This window comes from Lethenteron reissneri, chromosome 17 (genome assembly GCF_015708825.2).
Source record: "Lethenteron reissneri isolate LAM-NWPU_2019-01 chromosome 17, ASM1570882v1, whole genome shotgun sequence".
Taxonomy (NCBI): domain Eukaryota; kingdom Metazoa; phylum Chordata; class Hyperoartia; order Petromyzontiformes; family Petromyzontidae; genus Lethenteron; species Lethenteron reissneri.
The window spans coordinates 12,387,298-12,411,674 of record NC_083795.1 but is presented as its reverse complement, the minus strand read 5'-3'; the positions used below and the strand labels follow the sequence as shown (position 1 = coordinate 12,411,674).

General features: G+C 49.8%; 1 protein-coding gene across 1 annotated transcript in view; it reads right to left on the bottom strand.

Moving 5' to 3' along the window:
• The window catches only part of FBXO41 (F-box protein 41), a 69,747-nt gene extending 48,950 nt beyond the window's left edge, over positions 1 to 20,797 (bottom strand). Inside the window, exons 1-7 of the mRNA XM_061552680.1 lie at positions 20,761 to 20,797; positions 20,028 to 20,075; positions 18,629 to 18,668; positions 18,435 to 18,451; positions 17,161 to 17,813; positions 16,382 to 16,422; positions 15,267 to 15,710 (exon numbers count right to left, since the gene is read on the bottom strand). Of these exons, the coding sequence (XP_061408664.1) occupies positions 15,267 to 15,710; positions 16,382 to 16,422; positions 17,161 to 17,813; positions 18,435 to 18,451; positions 18,629 to 18,668; positions 20,028 to 20,075; positions 20,761 to 20,797 (1,280 nt within the window). The remainder of the gene's footprint in view (positions 1 to 15,266; positions 15,711 to 16,381; positions 16,423 to 17,160; positions 17,814 to 18,434; positions 18,452 to 18,628; positions 18,669 to 20,027; positions 20,076 to 20,760) is intronic.
• Between the last annotated feature and the right edge of the window lie 3,580 nt (positions 20,798 to 24,377).

Here is a 24,377-nt window from a genome sequence, read left to right as displayed (position 1 = left end):
TACTTGTGAGTGTAGTTTCGTACAACGCGTTGAGTTACTTCAATATGAACGGTGCTTTATAAAAAATAAGAGATTATAATTATTACATTCACCCTTGCTTCACCAGTGCGGCCTTGCACGACTAGGTGAGGTCACCGTGTTGTGTGCAGCTTTCTCTTCCCTTAGAACGAACGATTGTGGAGCCGTAGAAGCGACGCTTCGGGGCGCGCCACTCGCACAACACCGACGCCGCCGATGGGCGGGTTGGCGTTGCCACCACAAACTAATAAATCAAAGGGCTTCTGAGAAATTCTGCTGAGAGGAAGTGTGGCATCGTCTGGCCTTCTTCAGTGGTTGCGGTGATGCAACACGAGCAGACGCGACCCGCGGTGTTGTTTCCGGTCAGAGGCGAGAGAAATTGCTCTTGGACTCCACACGCAAACTCAACAGCGTACGGAGAGTCGGATGAGATGAAATCTCGTGTCGGAGTGAGACCAATTGTGACATCGCAGGACTGACCATTTCAGGGGTGGCGACGATGGCATGGGGGGGAGGGGGCTTCACCCAGCAGTGGATAGACCAGGGATGGTGGTGGTGGTGATGATGACGGTGTCAGGAGACAGCTCTCGCAATGACTAAACTGGTGTAGGCGTTTATTAGCGGTGGTTCGCGCATTGCGCTACGGACTCGGTGACGCGACTTCGATATTGTCGGAACGGGGCTATGATCATCGGCGAGTGATACATCAGCTGGTCGTGGGGGGCCCCATCCCCCCCCTTCACGAACCCGTACCTGACCAACGTGGTGAAGTATGGTCAAATTAGCCCCATGACTCGCATGTCATTTGAGGAAGCCCTCATCCAGCAGCGGATTGACAGAGGGCTTTACACGACTACGAAAATATTTTTTTTCTCTTTTCTTCTCATTCACCATCATGCAATAAAACGTTTCGATTATGTAACTTAGGCGTTGCAACAATGCATCCAATCCAAGAGTCGAGTGGGTTCCAACATTGACGATGCACACAACTGCGTCACGCGCGAGGGAGACCGCGTTACGGTACCGTAAGTACAAGCACAAGTTGTTTGCGAACGTCCCATACCCTGTGTCGGCAAAATTAGCAGACAGAACTCAGCCACACGTGGGGAGGAGACCGGGGGAATCCCCGGAGAAACCGCACTCACCACAGCCATCTCCTGGCCACATGTCACCATCCCCCACGTCCTACAACACCTGGCAAGCCCCGAATCGTGGCCGCCCATCCCAAAGGACCGGCACGCCTCCACCTCGCTTGAGATTCCGAGGTGAGACGATATCTAAGCGCCTGTTTAGAAAACACGTTTAGAAACGTGCGTTTTTTTCTTCACCTGAGGACGGCTGCTTGCGTTGTGGCCAAAACGTCGTGAGAATTGTATTTTATTATGTTTTATTTTTTATTATTTTATAATTTTTCTTCTACGTGACTTTACCGAAAGAACCAAGAAGATGAATCCCTGCAGTCACGAAAGCTTTAAATCGAAATTTAAACGTGCATTTATTCGAAATGTGGCTGCTATACGTGTGCACGTGATAAGCCACTTCGTTGAGCTGTCATTTGTGGCCAGGTCGCTCCTGGAAAGGAGCTCCAGTAGCTCGGCGGGTCTTAGCTGGTAAGATAAAAGATGCCGGGTGCATTCAGGGTGACTTGGTGTAGAGGCGAACTCTTAAATTAGACGTGCGAGCAGGTAATTGGAATGCAGCGTGGTGCGTCAATTAACGTTTCACACCAAGCATCTCCTCTTCCTCCCCATCTGCACAGGGAGGGGGCCCATTGCTGTGGGGGACATGGGGAATTCGCTGACACAGTCTTGGTTAACGAACGATTGATCTTGGGGGGGTTTCTGTTGTTGTTTCAGATTTGTGAATATTAATTGAGGACAATGTCTTTAAGCGAGCAGGTGAGTGTGCAAGATCAGTTTGATGCGTGTCGTGGTTCACGTAGCTGAAGGCAGACGGCCCAGGACTTTGAAAGTGTTTCGCAATCACTGTATAGGGTGGGACAGACGTCTTGTGACCCCCATTTAATTCTCTAAAACTTCACGTCTTTTTTTAAGGAAAGGTTTATTTAAAAGATAAAATATGCAAAGGAAAAATAAAATATTATTTGGGTCTTTCGGTAAAGTCACGTATATAGGTAAAAATAAATAAATAATAAACTACGACGTTTCGATCGCAACACAAGCGGTCATCAGGTCATCATTGTGTTGCGATCAAAACGGCGTAGTTTTTTGCAATTTATTTAAACCTATCTACGTGACTTTACCGAAAGACCCAAAGAATATTAATTCCTGCAGTCACGAAAGCTTTAAGTCAAGAAAAATCGAAATGTTACAGGTAAATTAATTGCGGGTCACAAGACATCTGGACCAGCTTTTACAATCTAAAATAATCATGGAAGTCGTTCGTATGGGTGTTGGACTTCTTTCGCACCGTTTTTCCAACCTTGCTAATCGGAGGTGCGAGAGAGTCGCCTGATATGTTTCAAAAGTAGCCACATGACTTGGTGCTACTGGGTTGGCAGTGGAGAACCCCCAAAACACTCAACACGAACCTCAATAACACAGCGTGGCCTTCAACGGAAAAATATATAATAGGCGACGTTTCGGGCAATGGCCATTCTTAATGGCACACTTGATGATTCCAAACAAAGATGTGCAGTACACAAAGTGCCATGAGGAAGGGCCATTGCCCAAAACGTCGACTAATATATATTTTTCCTTCTCAGAAGTTTTTTTTTATACATTGTCAAAGGGCAAATAACTCAGAATTGAGGTCGAGTTGAGACTGCCTGGAACTTTGAGAAGTCTGCCTCAATTTGTAAGATTTTCCGCTCAACATGCCTGAATTGTATCGCTTAAAGTGCACAGTTAACGGACGTAATACTTGACTGTAAACAAGCGGAGTCGGCTTGGGCAGGATAAATGTGGGCAGAAATCAGGATCGATGGGGGCAGGATCGATGGCTCCATGTGAGATGGCTCGAGTTAAAAAGGTCTCGATGTGAGTTGATGGCCCGGTAGTGGCCGGGGTTAAACTCTGAAACAAGTCTGAGAGGCCGTCCACCGCGGAGCTGTATGGAGCGCTACATCACAATCAGAATCAGCATTTATACTGGAGGAATCCGATGAGCTATGAAGCTCTTTTCCACGGATGTCCAGTAGTTTTCACAGATGTCCAAAATTCGTTAAGTGTGGCGGCGGCGGTGACTGCTCGCGGGATCAGGCCTTCGTCCATCAGTGGATAGATAATGTCTCACGATGACGATGGTGACAATAGTGGCAGCAGTCTCAAGAGCAGTCGAGAGGAGTGATGCGAGGTCACGCTGACAGAGAGAGAGAGCGAGACCTGTGTTTACTGCGCCGAGACGCCCCGTGATGGAGGAATTCTGACATTTCCAGTCGAGCGGGTTGCAAGGCGAGAGAGTGAGACGCGGCGGTGTTTGCGCAGCTAACGCACCCCGGAGGATGCCAAAGAGAAGGCGTACACTCGTACAGTGATGCCGCCACGTGAAGTTTGTCGGTTTCCCAACCGCCCAGCGTGGAGATCTCAACTCCCAACACTTGGTCACTACGAATGGAGGGTGCAGGGAGGAGGTTGGGTGGGGGCAGGCACGGTTCCCACCGTCCATCCATCCATCCCTCCCTCCCATCCTTCCGCCCGCCCCGTGGAATTGACACCGAGTTGTGGTGGACGTGTGTGGGGGGCCTCCCCTAGGTCGACTCAGCCTCAAATTAGTACCTGGTGCGGTGTGTAAATGTCATCACGAGGGAGACAAAGGAGGTCGAGCGTGGTGCTGGCCACCCACCCCCTCGTGTGCCGTGCCGGTCTTCATAGGTGATCGCTAACAGCACTTGCCCCAACAGTCTGTTATGGGCTATACGGGGATCTTTGTCTTTGCCTTGGGGGGGGGGGGAGCGGTGGCGCAGCGGTGAGCGTGCTGCGCTTACGAACCCGGCGACCCCTCACAGTTCAAATCCCAAATTCACAGCCAACACCGGTGACGAATACCAGAACTGGTCCTGGGCCTCCCCTAGGTCGACTCGGCATTGAAATGAGTACCTGCTATTGCGTTGTAAACATCGGCACTTTGGAGACAAAGGCGGCCGGGCGTGGTACTAGCCACCCCACGGTGCTGCAAAACCGGCCACGTGATGTTGTACAGCTCTTTGTGTCGACCCACGGCGGGATGAGAGCCTGCCCATGCCGTGCAAGTACATTTGACCACGCTTCAGCACGCTGGTCAGTGAGGTCTGGTGAAGGCGGGGAGCATAGACGTGGGAGTGTAGAGTACAGCACGAAAATGAGATTGTCTCCACTGCCCTCTGCTGCCCACCGCATAGCCCCGCAGAAGTCCCCGTGACATTCTAATTTGTGTATGATGGTCAGTTAATCAAGGCTCTAGCCAGGCTCAAAAAACCCTGCTTGGCTTCGGAAATCCGACGAGAATCAACACAGTTACGGGTTCGCTTTGCTCACAGGCTCCCATTAGCAGGGTTGGCTACGTACGGTGCCCCGAAATAAGTTCCAACATAGTACCTACATTGGCAATCGAGTGCCGAGAGCACGTGTTTGTTGTAGTACGGAGTAAGACTGATGGCAAAGTCACGTAGAATGGAATTAATAAAATAATAAAAATAAAACATCATAAAATAATTCTCACGACGTTTCGGCCACAACGCAAGCAGCCATCCTCAGGTGGAGAGCAGGTCTGTTGAGTAGACAGAGTCTGTCTACTCGACAGACCTGCTCTCCAGTAGACAGAGTCTCTCTACTCGACAGACCTGCTCTCCACCTGAGGAGGGCTGCTTGCGTTGTGGCCGAAACGTCGTGAGAATTAGTTTATTATGTTTTATTTTTATTATTTCCATTCTACGTGACTTTACCGAAAGAACCAAGAAGATGAATCCCTGCAGTCACGAAAGCTTTAAATCGAAATTTAAGACTGATGGCCTTAATCTAAGTTGTCTTGTGGTTGTTGTTGTTGTTTGACTTGCATCCCACTGGGATTTTTGCACACAGCGTTGGTGTACGGTGTTTTTTCTGCAATATTTTGCTGTCTTTTCTTGGATTTTCTGTTTGCACTTGGTCACATATTCACTTTAAGATGTTTTCTTGTTCATGTTTTAGTTTTTTGTTTGTTGTGGTTGCACCCAATTCAAGAGCAGAATGGCTCACAGGGCTATACCTAATAAATGAAACTTGAACTTGAACGTTCCGTCGGGTGAGTCTCTCGCCAGCACGACCCGGACTTAGCGTGACTCTTTACAGAGCTGACGTGATTTGCCCCACCACGCAACTATGATTTACCAGGAGTTATATGGCTTTGAAGTATGGCACAACGTCTGATCTTTGTCCACGTGTTGTCGCATTCAACGGCGGCGGCGGCGGAAACTCGAAAACAATAATTTTCTCTCCAAAATTTGAAGGAAAAAAATACACCGCAAATTACTGAAGTCGCTTTGGAACCTAAATGGCAATCATCGCCCCCTTCTCTCCGCAAACTGCAGAAACTTGGCAAGGACCGTCATGAAAACGAGTCGCCTTGAGACTCAGTGAGCCTTTCCTGGCTACATAAGCGAAATAATAGTAAATAATGATACCATAGCGGCGCATCGGTTCTTCATTGCAAGGCCCGCAGGCCATCGGCGGACCCTGACGGCCTGTAATGCGGCCCCTGACGCATCCCATCATCGTGCTGCTGTCAAATCCCAATGGTTTCAAATGTGTGGCGGCTCCCCTCTGAAAATTCGCTCACAATCCTGCCTTAACGCGACTGCCATCGGCACCACGCAGGGCCCGGATTTCATACCAACCGCGTTTAGTTTCTTCTTTTATACACACCACGTCATTTCCGCGACATTTGTAGCTGTTGATGAAGCAAACGTCGAAGTGATTTGTGTTCAAACGCGTCTCGAGGCATCGGTGCTCATCTCCTGTCTGCAACGCTCAAAGAATAGTGGCCTTCCACATTCCTCCGGCGTGTGAAGAGTATTTCCGTTTGCATATGACAACCACTGTTGACGTGTCCACAAAGTGGTTGTAGGTTTAACGACCCTGGAGGGATGATGGACTGTATGGCAAATCCGGACATCTGAATTCAATTCCTGACCTCGGCTAACATCAATGGCAAGTGGTATCAGAACTGGCACCGGGCCACCCCTAGGTCGACTCAGCCTTAAAAGAGTACCTGGCGCCGTGTGTAAACATAAGCACTGGGGAGACAAAGGTGGTCTGGTACGGTGTCAGCCACACGACTCCCTCGTTGTACGTTGCTCCTACCTTAATAGGTGCTCACTAACAGCATGTATAAGGTTACACGAGGGGTATTTATCCTTAATACCGAAACTGGAAGACTTATTTACAATTCTGGCAAAGGCCTGATGAAGCCGGTTCTAATCAGCAGCGAAACGTCGTACTCAAATCGTAAATGTCGTGGGTTTACTCTCTCCAACACCGATGTGCTGAAATAGCAACCAATTGACACGTTTTGTTTATGTGAAAACCCCCACTAATTGACTGTCTGGTGGTGGCGGGGTTAAGGACACATCTATATTTACACGATGTAACGCAAGCCTACTACGTGTTCAACTGATAGCTATCCTTGTTTGTTTTGCTTGTTAAAGGGGGGGGGGCTGTTTATATGGCATGCCACAAAGGGAACCTGCTACCTGGCCAGTCGCAACTGCCTTGGCCTCTGTCGCCCTCTTGTGACCGCTGGCCGCTATGACAAATCCCTGCCCCACCACCGTCTTGCCCAGTGTTGACATGGGCGAGGTTCAGTTTGTTGTGTGGGCCACCGTGATTGAGACTGCTGCTCCTGAAGCGGACTGCGCACACGAAGGTGGAAGAATTCAACTCTCGCCTCTGCCTCCCCGCCACCTCCACGCCACAAGTGACTTGGTTTTCTTCCGTCGTTTCGGTGACGCCAGGCAAAGTCTCTCACATGAGACTCGATCGATCTCGCTGGCCTCTTGAGTTCTCATCTGGTTCAACAAAATAGACTCGGGGGCAGTCCATAAATGACGTCACGCGATTTTGGACGATTTTTGACCGCCCCCCCCCTTGTTGTCACACGGCGTCAAAAAAGTCAGACCCCCCCCGTCAAATATGACGTCACAAAGCTCTGCCCCCCCCCCCCAAAAAATAAAACATGCTTCAAATCGCTTTAAACTATTGTCATTGTAGTGCGTATTTAATGTGGCGCTGAACTCTGATGTTGTAGGAGAAAACATTTATTAAAAAGTATATTTAATTAAGTAGAACGTGTTGTCTATATTTATTTAAAGATGCAACATTTTGATGTGACGTCACATTTCTCAAACCCCCCCCCCCACTCGTCATACATCGTCACAAATGTCTGACACCCCTCCTAGGTGCGTGACGTCATTTATGGACGGCCCCTCGCCCTGACTTGGTTTCGAGGGATTGTCATGACTCAGCATTGGCAAATCCAAGTGGGAAGGGGGGGGGTGATATTATGAACCAACTAATGTATGAATTATAAATAATCACAATAATTGACAGCGATTTGTCAATACACTCCCCACCCACTGGCATTCTGTATTAGTCATGGGAGTTGGTCAACCATTCTTCACCATGATGGTCACTGCGGATTGGGGAAGGTGGAGACCCAGAACCGGTTCAAACATCACTCGCCACTGATGGTAGCCGTGGTCTGGCATTAAACTCAGGCCTCCGGATTCATAGCGCAGTGCCCAAACCGCGGCACCGCCGCTCCCTTTGGGAATCCCAAATCCTCAGCGTCTCTGTCTCTCACTGTGTGTCTCCTTTTCTCTAATAAACAAAACATTACGTTTCTGTGTTGGCAGTGGTGTGCTGGTACCACATTTGATTTATAGCGGAAGCGTTCTTCTGTATTAAAACAACTCCGTCACAATTTGAGAAGTGTCTTTTATGAGCAAGCGTTGATTATAAATAGTATTCATTTTCCTGTTTGTCTCTTTCAGGGTCTGTGTGCCTTTGACTGTGTGTGTCTCCATCCATATGAATGTGTTCGTCTCGCTTTCTGTGCCTGTCGCTGTATTAATTGTGTCTCTCTGTGTACGTCTGTCTATCGCTGTGATAGTCTGTCTCTTTCTCTATGCCTTCGTCTGTCTCTCTCTATTGCTGTGTGTCTGTCTCCCTGTGTCTGTTGCTCTATCTGCCTGGCCCTGTCAGTGGCTTTCAGTCTGTCTCTGCCTCTCTGTCTGTCTCCACGTGTCTATATTTCGCATGAATGTGTCTGTCTGTATTCATGTTTTTCTGTCTCCGTGTCTCTTTCTCTCTTTGTGTTTGCCTATATCTATCTGTGTCTCTAAATATGTCTCCTCCTCCGTCAATCTGCACAAGAGCCACTCAGTGTTCAGACGCCTCTCTCAATGTGCCCGATTCACGCCTTTGCAGAAAGGCCCGTTGCCAGTATTTAAACTACAGAACTATAAACAGCTTTTATTATACCAGGTAAGGCCCACTGAGCTATACAGCTCTATTACACACGCAACCTGCCCACAAATGATAGCCCAATGAAGTGGCTTATCACCACGCGTACATTTATAGCAGCCAAATACTCGAAACGCATGTTGATTCTAAATGTGGAGGGGAAAACCGTAAGACCCGAAGGAAAATCCACGCGACCACGAGGAGACGAGACACGTAAACTCCAAATACACCGCAGGCGTCAGGGTCGGAATCGAACACACGACCTCCTGTACACCAGGCGAGGTAGTTAACATCTCACCACCGCAGCGCCAAAAGCGCCATTGTCCCATCACATATGAAAAGCACGTTTGTGTAAACGTGCGGCTCTTCCGACGGCAAAGTAAACCGTGAGCTCACAAACCGCCGGGGAATGATGGAACACACGGGGGGACGTGGCGGCAGAGGCCCTTTCATGGTCGTCGAGCCAACACTAAACAACTCCGGCTCGCTTTAGAATCGTCATCGTCGCCGGTCACTTTCCCTCCTTTGACAGAAGGCATCCCAGGAGACAGCGTCCGAGCGTTGCAACTCCGATATCCCTCACGCAATCATCTGGTTCACTGGCCACCTCAACGCTAAGTTACGCATGATACTCACAATAAAGTATTGTTGGGTTCGATCGCGTAAATATGAATGTGTCGTTAGCCCAAAGCCACCGGACACAGCCAATTAGTAAAGGTTTGCCGTGTAAACAAACAGCGCCAATTCGTTACGACTTCGGCATACACCGGAGTGCTGGAGGGTAAAAGCCACAACATTTACTATTTGAGCACAACGTTCCACTGGTAATTAGAACCGGCTTCATCCGGCGATTTAAAATGATAGTTGATGCTCGACATCAACCTCAGCCGTACGACGACGACGACGAAGAACAACGGACTGTCTCTTCAAGAAATTTCGTGCAAATTTTTTAAAAAATGTGTAAGTGCAATTCACTTTCTCGTTTAGCCTTATTCACATTTTTTTAAATATCGTGGACTTCATCTGTCTTCATTTTAACCCGGGTAGTATGTATGTTGAACTTATTTTGCACCATACGTTGCCAACCGTACTAAACCCTAGCAAGAGAGGTGATGCTATTTGCGTGAGTCTCAACTGGGTTGTTTAATCTCCTGGTTAAATAAAGAAGTAAAGGCTGATTCGTAACCATGCCGCTGTGTTTTACTCACCCATCACACAGGTCGGTCGTGTTTTTTCCTTCTCATATTAGTCACAACTGGCAGTGGGTAAAATTCTAACATGTCACTAATCAGGAGTGTTGTAATTACTGGGCATATTTTATACACTTTGTCATGCTCTGCGCTAATAAGTCGCTTTTGGGCTAATTATATTACAACGTTGCCCACTGCCGCCACGTCTTTGAGACGAAGCGAATGTCCATTGCAGTGCAGTCCGCTTATTTCGGGCGAGGCCCATTGATCTAAGAAGCGACCCGGCCAAAAACGGCCGACCCGGCAGCTTGAACCAAAAATAACCCTCGTACAAAGCACAGAGCGGTTTCTGGAAGGCCGATGCTACAGAACTACAATACAGTCTGTTCTCCTGTAACGCGGTAGTGGTTGCGTTCCTGAAGAACACCGCTTTATGGGAAAATCGCGTTATAATAAATAATATATAATATAGGGCGAAGCACAGTCTGCGGTAACACGTAAGATGCGCACGCAGGCTAAACAAAAACTGAGGCGTCTGGGTAGCACTCGCGAGACGTAATTCCGTCCACTCCATTGCCTTGTATCCAGCTCGCATCCACGTTATGAACAAATGTGTTCCCGAACGCATTCACCGCGTTACATCCAATTCGCGTTATGAAAATAAGACGCGTGGCAGGAGAACAGACTGTAACCTCCAAGGTCGATCCCTTCGGGTGACCTCTCACGCACGCCAGGGGGTCGCCGTGCTGTCCCACACGCCCAGCTGCTCGCACGTGGCGGTCACGTGGCGAGTCAAACCGACGTTTGTTTTTCCTTCTTGGGAGCTGCAATAATCGGGCAAGTCAAGTGAATCGTTCAGTTAAATTAGGATTTAAAATTTCGATTTAAAGCTTTCGTGACTGCAGGGATTCATCTTATTGGTTCTTTCGGTACAGTCACGTGGAAGTGAAATAATAAAATAATAAAAATAAAACATTATAAAATAATTCTCACGACGAATCGGCCACAACGCAAGCAGCCGTCCTCAGGTGAAGAACAGGTCTGTCGGGAAGACAGCGACTTCAGAACGCTGTCTTCATTATTTTATTATTTCCCTTCTACGTGACTTTACCGAAAGAACCAAGAAGTTAAATTAGGATGTCAATGTTGCAGTCATCGGTGACCAGGTCAAAAACCATCAACTCACTGCACATGAGAACCTGGTTTGTAATCGCGGGCAACTAGAGCCCAGCAAGTTTTCATTTCATTCATTTAATTTATTAGGTACTATGCCCTGTGAGCCATGCGGCTCTTAAGTCGGGTGCAACCGCAACAAACAAAATATGAACAGAGAACACCTTAAAGCGACGACACGCAACAGAAACATCCTGAGATAAACCAGCAAATCTTCAACAACAACAAAAAGCACGTGGGAGTTTGCGACGTCGCGTTGACCGTTCAGGCTATCGGTGAGGGGGGGGGGGGCGTGGGGAGTGAGGGCACAAGGACGCGACCCTGGAAGAGAAGCGGCGACGATGGCGAGCGGCTGAGAGACAGAGCCGAGGCGGTGGCAGCCACAGACAGGGACGGCACGCGCCAGGGAGTGTCGCGTCCGCCACGGAGACGGAGCCAGTGAAATCAACCACCGTGCAGATGGAATATTATTACAGCGCAGGACCATGAGCGATGGCGATGGTGATGGCTTGGGGTGGCCTTCATACAGCAGTGGATTGATCATGGCTAATGACGATGGCTTACATCAGGATTTAAAGCCAATATCTCAGTGCTTTTCGTCTAAGAGTGTCTCTGTTGCCCTGATGAACCACGTGGCCGCCTTGCAGCAGTGATTTCTAAAGGAGATCACTTTGTCAATAAACGCACATCATCCCCTCGTGTTGAATGGAAGCTGCACTCAGGGGGAGTGTAAACAGGAGGCGATTTGACTTCTCAAGTGCTTCCGTGACGACATCATCTTCCACGGGATTTTCCTCTGAACACCACGTGATGTCAACCCCCAGAGCCGGCCCAGCCACTAAGCGACCCTTGCAATTGCAAAGGGCCCCGTGGCCAGCAGAGGGCCCCCTAGAGTCACTGCTCGCGAGTGGGTGAAAAAAATCATACATCAAAGGGGCCTCCAACCAAATTTTGCTTAGGGCCCCCAAAGGTCTAGGGCCGGTTCTGTCAACCCCCTACAGCCAGCCATACCATTAAACAAAAATAATTCTCAATGAAAAATATTCGTCTCTTGTCAATTTTGCGGACATCACAAATGGTATTAAAATTGTGATTGAAAACATATCTACATCAGAAACAATACACAGGAGATTATAAGAGAAAGCCATCACTAAAATGGCAGACGTGGCGCGGACGAAGTAACTGCGCCGAGGTTAACGAGGTGGGAGTTTGAGGTTATCGCACCGAGGTTAACGAGGTGAGAGTTTGAGGTTATCGCACCGAGGTTAACGAGGTGAGGGTTTGAGGTTATCGCGCCGAGGTTAACGAGGTGAGAGTTTGAGGTTATCGCACCGAGGTTAACGAGGTGAGAATTTGAGGTTATCGCACCGAGGTTAACAAGGTGAGAGTTTGAGGTTATCACACCGAGGTTAACGAGGTGAGAGTTTGAGGTTATCGCACCGAGGTTAACGAGGTGAGAGTTTGAAGTTATCGCACCGAGGTTAACGAGGTGAGAGTTTGAGGTTATCACACCGAGGTTAACGAGGTGAGAGTTTGAGGTTATCACACCGAGGTTAACGAGGTGAAGGTGTGAGGTTATCGCACCGAGGTTAACGAGGTGAGAGTTTGAGGTTATCACACCGAGGTTAACGAGGTGAGAGTTTGAGGTTATCGCACCGAGGTTAACGAGGTGAGAGTTTGAGGTTATCACACCGAGGTTAACGAGGTGAGAGTTTGAGGTTATCACACCGAGGTTAACGAGGTGAGAGTTTGAGGTTATCACACCGAGGTTAACGAGGTGAAGGTGTGAGGTTATCGCACCGAGGTTAACGAGGTGAGAGTTTGAGGTTATCACACCGAGGTTAACGAGGTGAGAGTTTGAGGTTATCGCACCGAGGTTAACGAGGTGAGGGTTTGAGGTTATCACACCGAGTTAACGAGGTGAGAGTTTGAGGTTATCGCGCCGAGGTTAACGAGGTGAGGTTCAGAGATTAACTTCTCACGCGATATTAACGGAACCTTGATACGCTGTCTGGTGTAGTGTAAAATATGTTGGCGTAAGTCACTACTACTACCACTAGAGTACATAATGGATCGCTTATCCATAATCGGATATTATCGTACCCTACAATTTTCTAATCATATAAACAGGATTTAAGATGTATGTATGTTGAACTTCTTTCGCACCTGCACATAGCCAACCGTGCCAATCGGGGGGTGAAGGGCAACAAACTAATCGCGAACAAAAAAATATCCAAAAAGGAATTCAAAAACACAAGACGATGTGGAAAGCCGTGGCGTGGCCAAAAAATCATCCCCCCGGGGGGACAGCGTTCTGGAATGTTCCGACTGCAGTTCAAGCAGTGCCGGATGATCCTAGTAGCACAAGTAGCTACACGTGTAGTAGCTACTACATATATATAGTAGCTACGGTCCCCGCACTTTCAAGGGCCCCGCACTAAATGCGTTCAAGCTATAAATTCCAGTTCAGTGATTCTGCACTTGCTCTATTACTATAGTACTATACCGCCTTCAACTTTTATGAACGACTGGGTGTGCTTAAGGTTAGCGATTTGTCGTATTATCTGGCTGTATAGAAAATGAAAAAATACAATTACTTTACTATGCGAGTTAAAACATTTGTGCTTTAATATTCAATGTTTTTTTTTATTTAGGGCCCCTTCATAACATGTGCTACAGGCCCCGCACTCGCTTCATCCGGCACTGGGATAGCCGGCACTGGGTGCTAAACGTTGAACTCAACTCTGGGGCGGACAATCAATGGCGCAGCTGGCGCAACCGTCCCCGCCAGGGAACACGGTGGCCCTCACTCGACACCGTAGATCCGGCCTTAACGCAATGCCACTTCACGACCCCTTCACATACTTTGAAGCAGATGCAGCACATGCAGCGGCAGTAAGCAGTTGAAAAATCTGCAGCAAAAGCAACAGTGGAAGCAACAGTAAGAGAAGAAGCAGAAGCAACGACAGCAGCAGAGGCAGCTGCGTTGAAGCCCTGTGTAAAGTAAACATTCGTCCAGAATTTAAAAAAGAATGTTTCCATGCGGGTGTGTAATTTGCGAGTGAACGACTGCTGGCTGTGAGCCTTTGGTACGACCTTCCTGTGGCGTTTTAACCGTGTGGTTTTCGGGCATGCAAGGATTATTTTTTACTTTCCGTTATGATGATGGCGGTGGTGGTTTTATGGCGAGGAATGGAAAATCTGCAGGAGCAGCAGAGGGCGAACATTAATTCGGATTCCTATAAAAGGCAATCCGGTATATTCAACAACACTGTGGTCCGAAAATAAAATATGTATAAAAATGACTGACGTTTCGGGTAATGACCCTTCTTTATCACACATTATTCATATAGCTTACAGCTGGGAATTACACTTTTTTCCTTCAAATGCTTCTGGTTTAACGACAATTTTTTTCCCAACCACCGGCTTGACCAGAATAAAAGTCACGATGAATTGTCATTCCGTATCACCCAGCTCAATTGTAGCCATGCTTCACCTTCGCAATCCCAGCAGTAGAACTGTGCATGACCATTGTGTTATCACGGACGAGGTGTGAAGCTCCTACAGCTGGCCTACGCTGTGGGCATCAGAGAAGTATACTGCAGATCGACATCAATCGTCGTACTGTATTGTCCTTCTATGCTTCCCACCTTCGCCAACCCAGTCCCACGTACGTGTGTCTGTGTGTATGTAAATCTGCTGCTAGTACTGCTTCAGCTAGCGTCATCACCGATACATCAGCCATGGTCATTCCTCTGGTGGATAGAGGCCTCCCCGTGGCTGCCGGCAGTAGCCTCCCTCTCTCGGTCCTGTGATGTAATTCGGTGGGCTGGCACAGCAAATGAGGGGTTATTTGAAATGATAGCAGGGATTTCCACCGTTGGTGAGATAAAAATATAAACAAAACTATTAAAAAACAAAACACCCTGTTATTATTGCAAAATGACCGTCATTTTACAATTAAACAGACGTGCCCAGGCTTGTCAAGAATGAATGGCATTGAACATTTATAATGTGGTGATATCGTCGAATGAGATTGAAATTGATTATTTAGGCATGAGACACATCATGAGTGAGGATCAATCATTGATTATCATTTATCCCAATTATATTCTAAGGATATGGAAATGTTACATTTAGGGCAACGGAACAAGCAAAACTGTGGAAATGAGAAAGAAAAATGACAAACAATATAAGCGGGATGGAAAATATGAGACTCGAAAATGAACTGATTCTTGAATTGAATGTTGAAATAGAATTACGACAATGCAAAGAATCAGTGCGGTGAGCTCGATCGCTGCTCAACCACACATACACACGTATTCAGAATGTCACTGCTCAATCACTGTTCGATCACACAGACACACAGTATTCAGCATGTCACTGCTCAATCACTGCTCGATCACACATACACACGTATTCAGCATGTCACTGCGCGACCACTCACTGCTCCTTGCTGTGCAGCTCCCTCTCCTTGCGCAGCAGCTCCTGGCGCAGCGCGGCGATCATCCCGGCGCTGGCGTCCACCTGGCGAGACAGTTCCTCCACACGCCGTGCCAGCTCCTCCTTCTCGCGGCCCAGCTGGCGCGAGCGCGCCTGCGCCTCGCCCAGGTCGGCCGCCTGCCGCACCAAGCTCGGCCTCCAGCCGGCACGTGCGGACCGCCGGCCCCCGGCCTCCCGACGACTCGCTTGCCGCCTCGTCCTCGTCCCGGTCGTCATCGTCCTCCTCCTCCTCCTCATCCTCGTTCTCCTCTTCCTCCTCTCCTCCCGTGCCGTCGCCGCGGCCGCCGCCGCCGCCGCTCTCACGCTTACGGCCGTCGTCCCGTCCGGGCGCGGGCGGCGCCGCAAGCGGTCGTAGGCGTGCCGCCGCGCGGTAGTGCTTCTCCGGCGGCTGTGGGGGGGGGGGCAGGGGGGGTAATCGTGACGGGGGGTCCCCACCTTTCACCGCCAAGAGGAGGGTCGGGGTTAGTGCTTGCGAGAGTCGTGGTTGGGGGCGAGAGGGCTGGGCTGATGGCGCCCCGGTGAAGTGGACTTGGCTACGGCAGGAGGGGAGCTCGTGCAGAGAGGCTGCTCGGTTTTGCGGTTGAAGGCCATGTTTAGAGTGAGGAATTTGGTGACAGTTGTTAGGGTTAGGATCGGGTTGGGATGTGCGGCAGGTTGAGTGGACAGAGTAACTGGTGAATGTTATGGAGGTGGAGGGGGGGGTGTAATGCTGCGAGGCTGGAGGACACACCATTGGTTCTGTGCCAGGCAGGACATAATTTTAGCTCATTCTCAGAATTAGAATCAAAATATGTGTTTATACTGGAGGAATCAGATGAGCTATAAAGATATTTTTCACAGATGCCTGGTAGGGGCGCGTAAGAACGATTCTGTCTGGGTCAGCGACCCAAACACAATGTTCCTACATCCTAGCACGCCACATCCGGCACACCGCATCCAGTATACCTCTCGGTATGACTGCAGCTACTCGTCACGTGCTCTTTTTCGGGCGACCGGTAACCAGGAGAATATTAGGTGAGACATTAAGCCGCGGTGCAGGGTGGCGTTTCCATAGGCCACCCCAGTGCCCTGGGGCCAGGGTGTCCTGTGGAGACGCCACCCTGGGATGTGCACAGTGCGCGAGCCTTCAGCGGCACGGCCTGTAGCTCGCACTGCGGGGTCTCACTGCTGGGTGCTAATGGCTCAATTTTCAACAAGATTCACTTTGCACGAGAAAATTCACGCTTTGAGCAACAACTAATTTCCGAATCGTAACCCTGTGCCTTCTTTTTTTTTCATCAGGAGAGCTTCTCTCTTTGAGGAATTCCCTGGTTGTAAAATGATAATGCCACTTTTCAATTCCACTGCTGGATGAAGGCCCACCAGGAACACTCAGGCCTGGCAACTAAGGCCAAACGTGAGTACCCCCCGGGGCGCTTCAGCAGAGCTCTCGGTCAGTTCATGATTTTGGTCCGGGTGTCCGTTAGGGTCAGAAGGTTTGGACACCCCTGATACAGACGCACAATGATAAATGTCCCCCGTGTAGCCTTCACAGACTGTTGGGGCAAGTGCTGTTAGCGAGCACCTACGAAGGCTGGCACCGCACACTAAGGAGTGGGTGGCCAGCACCACACCCGGCCGCCTTTGTCTCCCTAGTGGCGATGTTTACACACCGCACCAGGTACTCAATTGAGGCTGAGTCGACCTAGGAGAGGCCCAAGACCAGTTCAGATAATCGTCATTGGTGCTGGCCGTGAGCTGCAATCAAACCCGGGTCGCCAGATTCATCGTGCAGCGTGGTAACCGCTACACTACCGCTCCCCATGATATAGACGCACGCACGCGCAAGCTCCACTCACGTCGCTGTACCACGCGTGGCGCGTGGGCCGTCGCACCAGCACCTCGCAGAGCATCTCGCCGGTCTCCGTCGCGGGCCCCACCTTGCGCACGGGCCCCTCCACCCAGAGGCGCGCGTCCCCTCCCAGCCGTCCCGCCCTGCGGCCCGCCAGCTCGGCGCCGGCGCCGGCGGCGGCGGCGGCGGCGCCGCGCTCGTACGACGAGGCCGCTCCTCCGGTCGCCAAGGCCAGCGGCCCGCGGCCTCCTCCTCCTACGCCGCCTCCGCCGCCGCCGCCGCCGCGGGAGGCCGCGCCGCCGGCCGCTATGGCCGACGCGGCTCGGCCCGCCCCGGTGAGGCCCAGGCCGCCCGGCACGCGGCACGACTTTGAGAGGACGTAGAGCGTCTCGTACGTGTGGCTGTACTCGAGGTGCGCGCGCAGCGAGGACAGGCTGCGGAAGCGCTTGTGGTCACCGCAGCGGGGGCAGCGGTAGGGCAGCTGCCCCGACATGGGGGACGGAGCACCGGGCCGGCGGGCCAGGGCAGAGGAGGCCGACGGCGGTTGGGATGGTCGAGGGGGCGGGCGCTCACTCGGTGGTGAGTGCGACGACCACCACGACCACGACGTTGTCGTCCGGGGTTGGTGGCGCTGCCAAGTCGAGTGAGGGTGAGTGGGACCTGGTGCAGGATGGCACGGAATATTAACGTGCGATTATGCACTTGTAAATCTCGATTGAAAACTCATTTCTTGAGAACTGCTCTTTCGTGTTTAGTTTTGTTGTGCTTTCCCCAGCACCTCCGATTAGCACGGTTGGATATCTACATTTGTACGTGGATGTTTAAATGTAGTCGCACAGTCTTATGGAAATTTGGTTTAATATGATGATGGTTTGGGTTTTCACAGGGATTTTCTTTTTTACTTTATAAATGTTTCTTTAGTTTACTCCCGAATGTCATCCCGATTGCATTCCTGGTACCCCGCCACCGGCAGACAGAGAACCCGGTCACAACTCGCACACAGCACCGCGTCACCCCGCGTAAGGGAATGGTCTGCCGAAGGAGATATCGCAGAACTACAGTGATACCTCGGTTCACGAACTTAATTCGTGAACTGACTCTGGTCGTGAACCGAATTGGTCGTGAACCGAGGCACATTTTCCCATAGGGTTCAATGTAAATCCGGTTAATCCGTTCTGACCTTTTTTTTTGGTTTTTGAAGCACAAAAATATGAAACAAATGACAATACACATTACTGTAGTACTGTACAGTATAGTAATGTATAAAGAAAGAACACTAACCTTGCTTGAGATGACTTCTGGCATGGAGGAAGGCAGGTGGGAGGCGGGTGGGAGACAGTAAGCACTCAAACAGGTGAACTGTGCAATACAGTAAGTACAGTATTGTACAGTACAGTAGTACAGTACAGTACTGTATGTGCTAAAAAGCACACCAAAAATCAAAAAGTCACTGACAGTGTCTTCACAGTACTCACAGTACTTCTTTCTGTGTCTCTGCTTCTCTCCACGATCTTCCTACAGGAAGTCACGACCATGTGACAGCCTGGAATTAGCATTAAAATGGCCGCAGCTCCTGTTCGTGAACTGAAGCGGAGTTCGTGAACCGAGGTATCACTGTATATCCGAATTCTGGCAACTAACTAATGATGCTTATTGTACTTACCAGTGAAATATCCGTACCTAAGTGTTAAGTGTGTGTGGATCGCTCCCCAATGTCACTTGCGGTGTGCTTCAGTGATAATAAGTTGCCACGTTTGAATCACGTGACAATTGTAATAACTGACTGCATCGGGTGAAGGAGGGCATACAACAGACGTTTAGATTATTTTGATTATTTGGCTGCTATACATTTCCACATAAGCCACTTCGTTGAGCTATAATGTATGGCCAGGTCGCGTCTGAAAAGTCATATTTAAAAAAAAGTTTTTTTTTTAAACACGCTTTTAAGAAATGTACTCGTAATGGCAGAACTCCACGACTCCAGGAAGTGGCCCCGAGGCTTGCCATAACGTAAGGGACCGTGGCCAATTACAGCCAACGTCAGTTGAGCGTGGACAATTAGACCCAAGCCGAAACATAACATATACAAAAGAATGTTTAAAAATATTTTTTTATGATAGAATAGAAGTATTGTCATCAGTATGACATAAGTATACCAAGTTTGCAGTCGATACCACATTGGGAAGTGGGTTAAAATTTAATTACAAGATTTTAGGATACAACAACGACAACAACAACAGACAGAGTGAGTTCAAAGAGAGCGTGTAAAAAGAAGCTAATTGCTCAGTGGGCCGTACCTGGTGAAATAAAAACAAAATTGTTATTTGTTTACCTTTCCTATACTTTGCACTCCCATCGTGTTTTTGTTTTGTTGTTGCAACTTTCTGACCCGCCCCTCGGTATATTGGTTACTGTGTGCCGGATGTGGTGTGCCGGATGTAGGAACATTGTTTGGGTCGCTGACCCAGACAGAATTGTTCTTACCTGCCCCTACTGGACATCTGCGATAAAGAGCTTCATAGCTTATTGGATTCCTCCAGTATAAATAAAGATTCTGATTCTGACGTGGCAACCTGACCCAAATATCAATTATGAATCATATTGACCGCGAAATGCTACGTGTTATTGTTTTAATACTAAATATGAATATTATCGAGCAATATTTATATTATTAATTGTGATTTACTTAACTACGTATTTCACAGCAATACAAGTTTTTACGACGCATTCATCACCGTAGCCAACTCACTGCGCTCCTATCAGTGCAAGCGAGTGAGAGCGCGTGTGAGTCAGCGCGTTATCCAGAGCCCCCACTCCTCCAAAAAACGAGCCAGACAAAGACAACTCAAGGCGAGAGACAAAGTTCATTTGTACCTTCTCCAAGCCCCGGGGCTGCTGGCAGTGCGAGCTCACGGGACGTGACTCAACGTCTCACATCATTGCTCACAAGGACCCCCTCTGACTGGCAGGTGAAGGCTTGGAGTCTAGACGAGGGGACGAGGGTGGGGGCTGGAAGGGGTCGGTGGGGATGGGTTCGGGGGGTGGGAGGAAGGATAACGGTGGGGTTGGGAGTAATAGAGAGAAACTTGATTTGAAGCTGAGAAAAAAAACAATTGCCATACTGGGAGTGGTGCACACTCGTCAATGGCGTTGTACCGAAGGAAGACGCGATGGATGATGGAGCGATGGCCTTTCCTTCATAGCTCCTCTGCTATGAAGAAGGACCAGAGTCTAACTTTCTTCAGGCTGGGATTGCCCAATCAGTGAAGCTCATCGACCTTTGAGCCATAATTTATAGTGGCCCAAATTCCAATGTTTTGAGCTTAAAATTAGTTTTTCTAATTGTCGACGATATTTTTACGGCGAATTTTTACTTCCGTAACCCCGTTACGACAAACATCGCCACAATTCACAGCGGTCAGTCGGTAACAATCGTCCACATACGAGTATACTAAACTGACTTGGAACAACAACAACAAAAAACAGGCAAGATTCCAACTTCGTGACAAGCGTTTATGTATGAGACACAACAGAACTGACGTTTGGGCCAACCCTACCTGTAGCCCTGCCCCTTAAGCCTCGAGTGTAAAGGGGCAGACGTCCCAGCCGGTCCCCTGCTCGAAGCGAGTCCAGTTCCCATGCATGACTCTGTGAAGCTTTCCTGTAAAACAAAAATGAGCACGTTGTTCGGCGATACTGCATTGGCCATTGAACCAAAACATCGCCCGTGGAATGTTTTGTATGCCCCGTTTAAGGAGGCCCACACACCAGTGTGGCTATTGATGTGCTGAGTTTCCTGCGAAAATCAGATCATTAAGCAGGTCATAACTGAGATGTTACACGATGAATCCGGTCACCTGAGTTCACGGCTAACATCAGTGGTAAGTGATATGTTGAACTTTGAACCGGGACTTGACCCTCCCCACCCCCGCCCCTCCACACCCCACCCCGACATCTCCTCTTGAGCAGTCTTCACCGAGCAGCCTGAAGCGTCGTCACGCAACGGCTCAGTGGATTTGCAAAATGAGTACATTATCTAAAAAAAATCCTAATTGTTGCATTATTGTTGTCATTTTTAACAAGCTCCCGTTATTCAATGCATCCTAACGGTATTATAAATATAATTGCGTGTGTGTGTGTGGTGCGTGTATATATGGCCTAGACTTTAGTTCTATATACACATTACATTTTTATTATTCCAATCCATTCTCCAAACTTATTTAGCAGGAAAACACAATTACCGTAGTATACACGAACACACACACCACACACGTAATTGTGTTACACTGCGACAATGTGTGTGTGTTAGTAACAACGTGTATGTTTGTCATTGCGTTACTAAACCCTAACCCCAACACGAGCAAAATAAAAAAATAATGCTCACAGACACACAAAGCTACAAATTTAAAAAAAAATCCCCCGTTAAGCCCTTAACAGACTGTTGGGGCAAGTGCTGTTGGCGAGCACCACAAAGACAAAGATCCCCCGTATAGCCTAAACAGACTGTTGGGGCAAGTGCTGTTGGCGAGCACCACAAAGACAAAGATCCCCCGTATAGCCTTAACGGACTGTTGGGGTAAGTGCTGTTGGCGAGCACCACAAAGACAAAGATCCCCCGTATAGCCTTAACAAACTGTTGGGGCAAGTGCTGTTAGCGAGCAGCACAAAGACAAAGATCCCCCGTATAGCCTTAACGGACTGTTGGGGCAAGTGCTGTTAGTGAGAACCACAGAGACAAAGATCCCCCGTATAGCCTTAACAGACTGTAGGGGCAAGTGCTGTTAGCGAGCGCCGACGAAAACCGACACATGCACGTACACACAGAGACATACCCCAAGGCAGGGGCGCGCACACCCACACACACGCACACACCGTGATTAGGCAACACACAAAAGCGCCCGTCAGTCACGCAGCGTGCGTGGCGCGCCGCTCCCCGCAGACTCTCACATTCCAGCCTCCCTGCGCCGTGACTCGCCCGGCTCGCGACCTTCTGACCTTTGTTTCCCACGAGAGAGGTCACGGATTCCTTTGACCCCGCGCCCGGGTCGCCACACACCTGTCGACTGCTGCTGCTGATGATGCTGATAAAGCTGATGATGCTGCTGCTGATGATGCTGATAATGCTGATGATGCTGCTGCTGCTGATGATGCTGCTGCTGATGATAATTATGCTGCTGATGATGATGATGCTGATGATGATGCTGCTGCTGCTACTGCTGCTACTGATTATGCTGCTACTGCCGATGCTGCTGATGACGATGCTTCCAATGCTGCTGCTGATGATGATGATGATGATGTTGCGACTGACGATACTATTGATGCTACTGCTGATGCTGCTAATGATGCTGATGCTGATATGGATGATGCTGATATTAATGCTGTTGCCCTGGTGATGACGATACTGCTCATGATATTGCGAATGGTAATGATACTGTGATTATGCCGATGCTGATAATATGGTTGGTTATACATATGCTGCTATGATGCTGATATCGCTGCTGCTGATGGTGCTATTGCTGATGCTGCCGATTATTAACACCGCTTTCTCATTATGATTTCTTGCTGCTGCTGCTGCTGCCGATGCCGATGTTGACGAGGCTCGCCGATGCAATGCATTGACTCACCCAACCTTGCGCATATGCGAGCGGGACTTTTCCTGCAGAACCCCCCACGTCCAACGCTGGACGTGATCGGTTTGATAATAACACCACGGGGCGCAGCAGCAGCCGCGGCGGCGGCGGCGGCGTCTCCTGACCCATACGGGATGAGCGCTTTTATTATTTTATTTTTTGTTACATTTCCCGGGTCTCCCCTTGGCATCACAAGCACGTTCACCAGACAAGTGACTTGGCCCTGCCTACTTCTTAAGATAGAAGATGCATAAGTGGAGTGGGTCATGATGATGATGATAATAATAATTGTTAAAATATAATTAGTAGTATTATTATGATCATCAGAGCTACATTTCTCATGGAATATTTTCAACTCCCTCCACAACCACCAAAGCGCCCAGACTCCACGACCCGCCACGGAAGGTGGCCGGGGGGGGAGGGGCAGGGGGGGAGGGGCGGGGGGGGGAATCATTTTCCGGAGCGCCGCCCCGGGGAGCTCCAGCTCTCGTCAGGTATTGCTGATGGTAACGAATTGTCAGCGACGAACGCGCCGAGAGGAAACCCCGGCAGGCCGTTCGTGAGTGATGAGTCACGCGGCTTCGTCCTTTCTGACCTCAAATCACCATTGTGAAGGTGTTGGCGCGCGCGCGTGTGTGTTGTGTCCTACCATAGGTCGACTCAGCCTCAAATGAGTACCTAGTGCGATGTGTAAACATCGCCACAAGGGAGACAAAGGTGGCCGGGCGTGGTGCTGGCCACCCACCCCCTTCGTGTGCCTTGCCGGCCTTCATAGGTGCTCGCTAACAGTAACTGCTCCCAAGTATGCGAAGGCAATCGGGGGATCCTTGACTTTGTGTCACTACCATAGCCTGCTCCGGATATAGGTCACCTCATCGCACTCCTCAGACTCACAGCCACCTCCTCGTACTCACAGCCACATCATCACAGCCACGTAGACATTATCAGCATTCTCAATAGCGTCCCGCGCGAGCACTGGCTCATCCTCAACAGACACCACCTCATCAGAGAACTTCTCACATCAATTCACCGCACCGCAATCACAACCTCCTCAAATCGCTCCGTGCAGCCTCTCACCCTCGACCCAACCGTGACCCTAACCCCAACCCTCACCCCAACCCTCACCCCAACCCTCACCCCCACCCTCACCCCCACCCTAACCCCAACCCTCACCCCAACCCTCACCCCAACCCCAACCCTCACCCCACCCTCACCCAACCCTCACCCCAACCCTCACCGCCACCCTTACCCCAACCATCACCCCAAACCCCAACCCTCACCGCCACCCTTACCCCAACCATCACCCCAACCCTCACCCCCACCCTCACCCAAACGTCACCCCAACCCTCAACCCAACCCTCACCCCAACCCTCACCCAGCCCTCACCCCAACCCTCACCCCCACCCTCACCCCAGCCCTCACCCCAACCCTCACCCCCACCCTCACCCCAACCCTCACCCCCACCCTCACCCCAACCCTCACCCCAACCCCAACCCTCACCCCAACCCTCACCCCAACCCTCACCCCAACCCTCACCCCAACCCACACCCAAACCCTCACCCCAACCCTCAGCCCAACCCTCAACCCAACCCTC